We start from the raw sequence: 10,836 nt of genomic DNA, 5'->3' as shown, positions 1-10,836 counted from the left end.
ATTATCACCTGCTTTCTGCTACAAAAACAACACAGTTCCTGCAAGAGTCTCAACTGTGAGAATATTTATCTTCAAAGTTAGTCATGGAATAGCGGTTAATGACAGCGCTGCGGAGCCATTAATCTGATGAGTCTTTCTGGGCGTTTGTGGTGACTTTGGCTTCCTGTCTGTGTCAGAGCGACGAGCTTTCCCTGCAGAAGAAGCTGCGGACCGAAGTCATCCAGCTGGAGGACACGCTGGCGCAGGTCCGCAAGGAGTACGAGATGCTGCGCATCGAGTTCGAGCAGAACCTGGCCGCCAACGAGCAAGCAGGTTCCCATCTGATCTACAGCACTATTTATTAGAACAACACTGGGAAGTTAGGTCTCATATCAGTCAATACCAATAATTATTGATTAGGGTTTTTTTTGTTCTAAGTATCTGAGCTACTTCTGGTGGCGTGTCATTTCCTGTTTTGTCCAGTTTTTCCTCCATTTTGTTTTTATTTTTTAGCCGTTTTGAGGCAAAGTGGGGGAACTGGAAACTGCTCCAGTTACTCAGCAGGCCGTTGCTAGGCAACCACAGTTGGGGGCAGCGGGGAACTTGAAACTGCTTCTTGCCCATCCGGTTGCTAAGCAACCAAAGAGGGAGAGAGTTAGTAGATAGCACAAACCTGGAATATTTCAAATATTGAATATTCTATCAGATGTTTCATCTGTTGATATTGATCACCTGTTTATCACAATATAAGTGATTGATTTAGTGTCCAGGCCTGAATGAAGTGATGCCATAAGAACAATAAAAGACGTAAAAAACAGAAAGTTGTGCCATAACCTCACAACAAACATCTTCACTGTGTGACATCACAGTGAAATGTTTCTCTAAACTCAGTTTATTTATTGTCAGAAGAAGCAGCCGTTTCAGTTCAATCCTCCGTCCGTTCCTGTTGATCTTAACTGGCTAACAGTGGATCAAGTTTGATGGAAAACCTTTAAACTTACTTTGATTATCTAAGAAACTCCTCCTGGGCCAGCAGGGGGCGACGGAGAAGAAGACTGAGGGTTTAGGACTGAACGAAGCCTAGCTATGAAACGGTTAATCGATTAATTGCTAATAAAGGCCACTAGCTGAAAGAACAACACAGTCAGAGCAGTAATGAAGGTAAAACTGAGTCAAAATATAACAATTTTGCATGTAAGATAAAAACACAAACGGCAAATTCACACTTTGACCTTTGAACCTTTGCTTCCTCAGGACCAATCAACCGGGAGATGCGACATCTGATCAGCAGCCTTCAGAACCACAACCTGCAGCTGAAGGGCGACGTGCAGCGCTACAAGAGGAAGCTGCGGGAGACGCAGATGGAGATCAATAAGGTAGATTGGAGCGATCAGGTGCTTGAAGCGAACGCTGCCGGGCCGCGGCGCCGCCGTTAACCCGCCGTCTGTCTGGTTTCTGGGCAGCTGCGCTCGCAGAGCGGAGACGCAGGCGTTCTGATCCTGGAGGAGACGACGAGCGACGGCATGGACGTTAAAAAGGAGGAAGAAGACGACCAGGAGGAAGAGGAGGAGAGGAGGAAGGAGCTGGAGAGACAGCGGGCGAGGGAGAGAGAGAGAGAAAGAGAGAGAGAGGCCGAGCGAGAGCGGGAGAGGGAGAGAGAGAGAGAGAGGCAGCGCAGCGACGAGCTGAAGAGGAAAGACTCGGATACGCTGAAGATGCTCCGAGTCGAACTCAAGTAAAGTTTCTGGGTTTTTCCCATAATTCCTTCTGGTTTATGGAAAAGTTTTAATTATGAAATATATTCCTCCATGTCAGTTTAATCCAGCTCCTCCACGTCTGTTTCCATCAGGAAAGCTCAGGAGTCGCAGAAAGAGATGAAGCTGCTGTTGGACATGTACAAGTCGGCTCCGAAGGAGCAGAGAGACAAAGTGCAGCTAATGGCCGCCGAGCGCAAGTCAAAAGCAGAGGTTGGTTTCAAAACAAGCCGAATGCTAAACCAGCTGCTGCTTTTCAAGACGCGCTTTAAATGTTTGACACAAGGACAGCAGGTTTTTAATGCGTCTCAGCAGGAAGTGATGGAGATATTCAGCTTTTTAGTTTTTATTAAAGCTTTAGATCTGAATAAACCGATTAGATCTTTTTCTTTTCAGTTCATAAAACACTGATTGGTGTAGAAGTTGTTTCTTAATAAGAACACTTAGTGTTTTAAATCTTTTAAATGTATTTGTGTTTACAGGGACAATACAGCTAAACATTATCGCCAACAGGGCTGCTACCGTAATACCCAGACTATAAGGCGCTACTTTTTAACAAAATGGCTAAATAACTCAACTGTTACCAATTACACTGAATAAAATACAAATATAGTATCTATCTATCTATCTATCTATCTATCTATCTAATAAAAACAAGTGACATTTACTTCATTTCTCCTCTTTTTGGTAAAGCTAAAAAATGACAGCTGCTGCTAACAGACAGGTTTGGCTTATTTATGTTTAATTTTTTTATTTTCAGAGTTCAGGGCGTGCGGTTCATATTTAGTTGCGCTCTATAGTCTGGAAATTACGGTAACTTATTTACCGTCCTCTGTTTGGCTTTTTGGTCCAAGAAAACAAAACAATAAAGTTCTTAACAGCCGGTAATCAAAACCTCATCACAGATGTGGAACTTTATTCAACTGAAAATTTACCAAACAACCAAGTAAATTAGTGCTTGGGAACTTAATTAATGTAGGGGAAGTTAAAGCGCTAAGCAGAATATTAGCACCACTGAGCTGGAAGATGTAGATAATTTCTTCTAGACTGTGAAGCTGCGTCAGATTAATTTAACGTCTGTACATCTATAAAGTCTGAGAGCCGTTTGGCAGCATTTTGATCAGAAATGTCCCCAGAATTTTAGCCAATATTACAGTTTAAGACTAGAGCTGCACAATGCATCAAATGTCTTTATCACTGTGTGAAATGGCAGCTTGGACACTTTTCTGGGTGGATATTAAGTTTCCAGGGTCATTCATTCACCATCTGCCCCTTTTTTCCTCCCCTCAGGTGTAACTTTAAGGGCTGAGATGCCGAAGCTCAGAGCGTATTGCAGACATGGTGTAATAATAAAGAGAGAATTAATATCTTTACAATTTTCAAATATTTTTCAGCCATATTGGAGACACTTTCAAGGGAAATAGACTCGTTTTTAGCTCAATTTCATCTAATTTTAGGCCAAGAGGGAGATAAATTAATGATTCTTTCTCAGTTTAGTTTCATATGCAAATATCTTTTCACACTTTAAATAAGACAAAACTGACTTACAGGTAACTTTTTTAAGTTTAAGTCAATAATTCCTTAATATTGATGAAAAATTACTAGTTTGACTGGCAGATTATTTTACTTATACAATGGGAAAAATGTCTTAGTGAAATAATCTGCCACATTGTTCCCATATTACAACTTATGAAAACGTTCTTCACTGCTCTGTTCAGTATTTTAAACACCAAAGATACTTCAAAATGCCTTTAATGCACACAGTGGAAAATGTATTAGCGCTAGCGCAGAAGCTAACATTTCTTTCACCGCAAAAGCAAAAAGTCTTACCAAGAATTTTTATCTAGGTTCTAGTGCAAATATCTTAGTACACTTGAAATAAAGTGCTGGTTTAATTGGCGCCGTTACCTAGCAACCCCAGCCAAGCCCAGACCGTTACCTAGCAACTCCAGCCAAGCCCAGACCGTTACCTAGCAACCCAGTTCTGGTTCCACTGGCAGATGATCATCTAATTTTTATCAAGACATTTTCCCCACGTTATAAGTGAAATAATCTGCCAGTGGAAATATTAATATTTCATCAATATTAAGAAATTATTGACTTAAACTCCTGTTTCTTGCTGAAAAGTTATTTGTAAGTTAGTAAGTTACAAAGTTATTTACACCCAAAACTAGACCAAAAATATTTTGTCTGTTTTGAGTTTTTTGCAGTGTTGAGCCTAAATGTGGAGCTGAGAATGAATAAATGGAGCTTATCACAGCTGTAATTTGCTGGAACTGAAGGAAACTCATTTTAATTTCTCCGTCCAGGTGGAAGACCTGAGGATGCGAGTTCGAGAGCTGGAGGAGAGGGAGAAGAAGGAGAGCAAGAAGCTGGCTGATGAAGACGCCCTGAGGAAGATCCGCGTTGCAGAGGAAACCATCGAGCATCTGCAGAAGAAACTGGCAGCCACCAAGCAGGTTTGTGTGGCTCCTTAGCTGAATGCTAACAGCGCTAATGAAACCTGAACTCTCTGAACTTGTTGGCCCTCGTTTGCTCTTAAACGTCATGTTTGAGTTTTTGTGACGGAGCTAAGATGAATATTTAACGCACTGCTGTTAGATGAGTGAAACCAGAGGCGTTGGTGTTGCATTTGCCTGAAAAATAAGCTTTGCTAATGTTAGCCGTGTGAGGAGGAACCGAAACAAGGCGACACGCCCGGCCAGCTTGGCGTGTTAATCTGAACCCACGGGTTTGTTTTGAATCGTTGATGCTGGTGAAAGTCGGGGTCCTCCTTATTCTGCAGGACATTTTAAACAACTGGTGCTTCTGGTTTTGCTTCTAATTTTGCTTTAGTTTGGAGTTTTGTGTAAAACAAATAATAATAATCACAAACAGGGGATTCCCTGATCAGGATTTACTGGATTTTCTTAATATTTTCTGTCTCAGTGTTTTTGGACAACATTAAGGTCAAGAATGTCTTTAAAGGGCCGGTTATGGAAGAAAGTATAAATAAAATCCATGAGCAATCTGTTAAAATATCAATAAATAGCTGTCTCTGCATTCAAAAAGAAATAATATGAGCATGTTTTCACCTTGGTCTAATTTGGCAGAATTCAGATGAAACTATTGTGATTTGATTAAGAAAATAATATTTAAGAACAAAACTTTCATATTAGAGTATTATATGTAAATAAATACACCTGGCAGGGATTTTACAGCACAATCAAGTAACTATGTTACCTTCAGTTATAAAAATCCTGTATGTATCAAATATGGCTTAAAAGAAATTTAACTTTGTAGCTCCTTGAAATTGGGCATCTGTCTCTTTAAAAATCCTGCTCTCTCTGAAGCTCCGCCTCCAGGAAGTCATCCCAACATGGCTCCTCTATTAACCCTTTAATGTTTCTACCAGCGTCGCTCTGAGCAGCAGCTCCTATAATGAGCTCAGCAGCTGTTTGCTAATTGCTGCTGGCTAGTCTGAAGGAGCTGAGCCTGGGAGGCGGAGCTAGGTCCACCCAGGCGTTTTACAGCTGACTGGTTGCCATGGAGATTAAAGGATTTCTCAAACAGCTTTGATTCTTTCATCCATGTTCTTGATGAGGGAATACAATTATAACATGATGGGAAGCTGAAAGAGTGGATTTTCCATAAAACTGTTCGTTCTCTATAGACGGCCACATAAAAACTTCTGGTGGGCCGGATTTGGACTGCAGGCCTCGAGTTTAACACAGATTTGTCTTCATCACACCTCATTCAGCTACAGCCTTCAATAAACTCAGGCTTTGATCCAGCTGACGGATGTTTCATGCAGCACAGTTTCTCGAGGCGCTAGGCTAACCAGCATTAGCATGTTTGTTCTGTTACGTCTTGATGACATTTCAGGCTGCAGAATGTGTTTCTTTTCTGTGTCTGATACCCCTGATCTGGACCTCATGGTGACGCTTTGAACTTCCTCTCAGAATCACTTTAGGAAAGTTGCAGTAATGTTTCTGAGAATTTGAATCCTTCGCTTCAGTCAGCGACAGGAGAGAATCAGGGGGTCCAGAACAACTTAAAAAGACTGGAACAAGCCCATAAAGACGGCTGGTTCTGGTTCTGGTTCTGGTTCTGGCTCTGGTTCAGGAATCACAGGAGATGATGGAGAAAATCGCAGACAACCCTGACTGTGTCTTCAGTCAGAAGCTTCTCAAGAGTCGCTGTAACACTGACTGCTACAGGCGATGCTTCTTCCTACGGATCACTATCTAAAACTCTTTCAATAAAATGAATAGCATGAGTTCGAACAACTTTAATTTTCCCTTTGAATGTGAATCTGAAGACACCTGAGAGTGACAGGAGGGTCTTTTCTTTTTCATTAGTAGTAAAAACGTGAGCCAACCTCATAAAGCCTCAGGTGACCTCATTCTCTTAAGTTTTATAATCCTAGATTATCAGGCGCAAGAATGCATGAAGCAGTAATGAGTCCCAGGTTAAATGTTTGACGTAACCTCATCGTGTTGGCGTAGCGGATCCGCCCAACACGCTGCTATTGCCCAGCTGTTGACCTTATTGTTATCAATCCCAGAGGCTGATTAGTTAATTTGACTCACACTTTCTGCTGCCATGCGTGTGTGTGGGTGTGTGTGTGATTTTAACTCTTAGATAAAGCTGCAGCAGATGCTGAGAAGTGATTTGTCTGCAGCTCTTCATGCTTGGGAGGTGGTCCAGAACGTAATTAAAGGAATGGAGAACCGGCCCGGCCCGGCCCGATGACACACTGTTAGGTGTCGTAGGAACTTCGAAACAATCAAACATGCAGGAAGCCAAAAGAAAAGCCACTTATGGGTTCATCTGACCTGTTTTATGGACTTTTTCTTGTGTCTCGTGTTCCTCTAAAATGACTCTTGAGTCACTGAAAAGCTCTGTGTTCCATTAATAATGCCTTAATGTGCTGAATCTTTAATTCAATCTGCCAAGTTATGGTAAACATTCCAGGATGAGAGTTTAAAAGTGGAGGAAGGAAGTCCAGTTAGTTTTCCAGACCCGACACTGACGTCTATCCAGACGTTAGATTAACTTTTTAATCCTAATCTGTCCTGAAACTCTCAGAATGAAGTTCATATCTGAGGATCTCTGGGTAGAAAACGAATTAAATCTCTTTAAACATCATTTTATAATCAGACACAGCTGCTGGATAATTTGTTTTTGTTTGTTTTGGGTAAAAGAAATAAATGGCTTTAAACTCTTAACAACATGAAATAAAGTTTATTTGTATTGCACATTTCAGCAATAAGGCAGTTCAAAGTGTTTAATGCCATAAAAACAGAACGGAAACCAATTACGAAACAAGCGATACATGTAACTTCTTTTCAAATGGCATCATCGAAATCACCAACAAATACTCATCAAATATATTGATCAATGTTCCAGTGATTATAAATCAGCAGCAAACAGCTGGGATTTTAGCCTTGTTTTAAAGGAACTTTTTGCAGTTTTCAGGAAACTTGTTCCAGTTTATTATATCCAGTGTGACTAAAGAGAAACAGATGAGTTTTTCTGGGTCTGAAATGTTCCTCAGGTGATAGAAGGCCGACTTTGTAGCCGTCTTTATGTGTCTCTGAAGGTTCAGGTCTGCTGGTTTCCAGCTGTAATAACTGAAGCTGTGTGCTGACTGCAGAGCGTTCCTCTTTAGGTCCTGAGATGAAAACTTCAGATTTGTTTCTGTTCGTCTGAAACAGACTGAGTCTGTCTCAATAACGAACATTATGGACGATAAATACTCCCTGGCTTACTTCACTTGGTCTTACACGCCGTTTCCTGAAGCAAAATACGTACAAAAGACAAGATGCTAACCACGTTTCTCATTCATGCTAGGCTACATGACGGTGTGGCATCGTCTCCATGGTTACCAATAATTACACACGCACCTTGTCTGTAACGTGATCTTTCTGATCACACTTCCTTATGAAGTAGGGTGACGCTGAGGGCCGACAGTCGGTATGACTGACAGCTGCTGTCCGCCGCCGCCATCTTTCCTCATTAAGGTTATAAAATAAAATGGCAGGCTTGGTTTGTATCCTGGTCTGTTTGCCGACCGCGCAGCATCCTGTGAACATTTTAAAGCAAAATCAACTGAACTAAAGGTGTTGGACTGCCAGACTGGGTTAGACGGGTTTTAAAGGAGCGCCTTGGTCCGACCGTCATGGCGGAGCTCTGGACGTCATGTGCAAAGGGTCAGTCATTTTTCATAGCTAATGCTAATTATTACCTGAGGTGTTGGGAACATCTAGATATTAATTAGGAGTTTTGGACCCTGATGAACCCAGATGTGACTTCTGTCCGTTCTGGTGAGACGTTACCCAGAAGTTCCTGTTCTTCTGAGGTCCAACAGAACCGACACGGCGGTTCTCAGTCTGTTTTCTGTCAAAAACAATCTGTTTATTTTCCTGCCTTTTATAGGAAGCCATGGTGGCATCACCCCAAACTAAAACATTTTCTTTTAAAGGTTTCGTTGCAGAAAGATTAACATTTTACATACTCTGTGAAAATGAAGCTTAATTGAACGTTTAAGTTTTGCAGAGGCTTTTAGAAGCGTAAATCTAAAGGCTGCTGGCTTGTTGGAGCTCAGGTTTCATCTGTTTGCAGAGGGAGTTCACACATGTGTTTAACGTGACGGTATCACCCAGAACACACGTTAGCGCCGGCCCGGCCGAGTCCGAATTCACAGAACACTGGAGGCATTAAATCTAAAACATGCCCATGTGTTGTGTTTATGGGAAGCTGAGCTGCAGGATGAGGAAAGCGTGTGTTCTCCGAACATGAAGCTTTTACTGGGTTTAGCTTTAAAAGTAATAAGATACACATGTTTAAGAAACTTTATTATACAGAAACATTTATTTAACGCAGAATCACTTTTCTGTTGTACCTTTTTAAGAGGTAGCATTTGTTTTCTCCATTCAGGGAGGATCCAGGTCATCCCATAATACCACTTTTACCTCATCCCTGGAAACAATGAAGGAAATTAATTATAAATGGGTCATGTCACACTGGAGCAGCCTTGTTCCCCCAGAGATTGTAAATGTTTACGTCCCCGTCATAAAATGAGGATAAAGTCATGACGCTACGAGAAGAAAGTCGTGAAGTTACGAGAATAAAGTCGTGAAGTTACGAGAATAAAGTCGTGAAGTTACGAGAAGGTTGTGACAGTACGAGAATAGTTATTGTCAGAATAAAGTGTGTTATGACTGTAGGCTTCTTCTAATAATCACTGAGCCTGTTGATCATTTTGCTCACTGCTGCCACCTGGTGGCCGGAGGCTTGTTTTCCGGTCTACAATAATAAAATCCTCCTGCCTCACTATCAGAGGTTTTGTCCTCGAGGGACTAAACTGGTAAATGAACTGGCTTCAATAAAATTAGAGGATCTGAATAAAACCTGAATGTGTGTGAACTGGTTTCCAGATGAGCGTTCACAGCCTTCCCATTGTTCCCGGTCAACACCATCTGCTGTGTTTCTCTTGAGGAGGAGGAGGCGCTGCTGAGCGAGATGGACGTAACGGGCCAGGCCTTCGAAGACATGCAGGAGCAGAACAGCAGGCTGCTGCAGCAGCTACGCGAGAAAGACGACGCCAACTTCAAGCTGATGAGCGAACGCATCAAATCCAACCAGATCTACAAGCTGCTGAAGGAGGAGAAGGAGGAGCTGGCGGACCAGGTCCTCACCTTCAAGACGCAGGTGAGGAGGTGAAAACAGTCTGACAGCACGGAGAAATGACGGTTCAGGTCAATTCAGTACGTTTTAAATTCATTCGATTTTTGTTTGGTGGTGGGACTGGCTTTCAACTCTGAACAGTCTTGAATTAGTATGAGATACAATCACGTTTAATTTCCTTTGGGATCAATAAAGTATGTTCGAATTTGAATTTAGGAAACTGGGAGACATTTTTATATTTTCCATATCAAACCCATCACAGTTTGCATTAGTACATATAATTAATTCTATATTTAATATGCATTTATTTCCCGTTTTCATTATTATCTTCATATTTTCACATTTCATGCCGCCCTGGGAAACTGCCATGTTTCAAATCAAAAACTCACTAATTACATATTGGTAGATATAATTAATGCTATATTTAAAAATTATTCCTGTATGTACAGATTAAATAAATTTATTCTTTTATATCGCCCCATTAATGCCGCCCTGGGAAATGGCCCTGGTTTCCCATATCAAAAACCTTCACAAATTTTATATTTTTACATATAATTAATTCTATATTTAATACATTATTTTAAGTTTTAATAAATTATTTTAAGTTTTAATAAATTAATGACGCATTTAAATAATAATTTCATTTTTTTTTTTCATTTGTTGTGATTTGGCACTCCTGTGTCTCCATATAACTGCGTTTTACGGCTGTAGATGCAGCCGGACGTGTCTAATGTCTGGAGCTGCTTGCTGCAGGTGGATGCCCAGCTGCTGGTGGTGCAGAAGCTGGAGGAGAAGGAGGGAGTCCTGCAGACGACTCTGGCTGCCCTGGAGAAGGAGCTGGCGGTCCGGACTCAGGCCCTGGAGCTCAACAAGAGGAAGGCGAGAACACAACATGAAATCACCACTGAATAACTTTTAATGTGGAAATTATAAAACCTGCAGTAAACAGGATGGATCCCTTCAGCGGGGCGCTGTGTGCCACATTAGCAGCCAGGAATTTGACCATTAGCTTTTGTTTTATTGCTTCCTTGGCGCAGCAGGCGGTGGAGGCTGCGCAGCTGGCGGAGGACCTGAAGGTGCAGCTGGAACACACGCAGGCCAAGCTGAAGGAGATCCAGGTCTCTGTGGCGGAGAACCGCACCGCCCGTGAGAGGGAGAGCAGCAACCTGAAACGGGCACAGGTACGAGACGCTTCCACCTGGCGCCGCAGAATGAGGCTGCCCTGGGCAACATGGCCGACAAAACGTTTCAAATCAGTCCGTATCGATAACTACTGATCCAATTTAGTTTAAATGTCTGAATTTCACTCAGCTTACAGGGACCGATTAACAAACTGACACAAACATTACATTTTTAAATGCCATCAAAATCAAACATAGATCAAATATATTGATAAGTAGAGGTGTGCCGATCGATCGGCCACCAATGTGGC

General features: G+C 41.8%; 1 protein-coding gene across 1 annotated transcript in view; it reads left to right on the top strand.

Moving 5' to 3' along the window:
- Positions 1-131: 131 nt before the first annotated feature.
- Positions 132-10,836, top strand: part of rnf40 (ring finger protein 40) — a gene marked incomplete at its 5' end in the record, with an annotated part of 13,647 nt that continues 2,942 nt past the window's right edge. Inside the window, 8 exons of the mRNA XM_007541896.1 lie at positions 132-312; positions 1,234-1,355; positions 1,443-1,714; positions 1,829-1,946; positions 4,043-4,192; positions 9,216-9,428; positions 10,158-10,283; positions 10,445-10,585. Coding sequence (XP_007541958.1) covers positions 132-312; positions 1,234-1,355; positions 1,443-1,714; positions 1,829-1,946; positions 4,043-4,192; positions 9,216-9,428; positions 10,158-10,283; positions 10,445-10,585 — 1,323 coding nt within the window. The remainder of the gene's footprint in view (positions 313-1,233; positions 1,356-1,442; positions 1,715-1,828; positions 1,947-4,042; positions 4,193-9,215; positions 9,429-10,157; positions 10,284-10,444; positions 10,586-10,836) is intronic.

Source organism: Poecilia formosa, unplaced genomic scaffold (assembly GCF_000485575.1).
Source record: "Poecilia formosa unplaced genomic scaffold, Poecilia_formosa-5.1.2 Scaffold639, whole genome shotgun sequence".
NCBI lineage: Eukaryota > Metazoa > Chordata > Actinopteri > Cyprinodontiformes > Poeciliidae > Poecilia > Poecilia formosa.
Note: the sequence above shows the minus strand (reverse complement) of the source record. Positions and strands in the feature narration are given on the sequence as shown.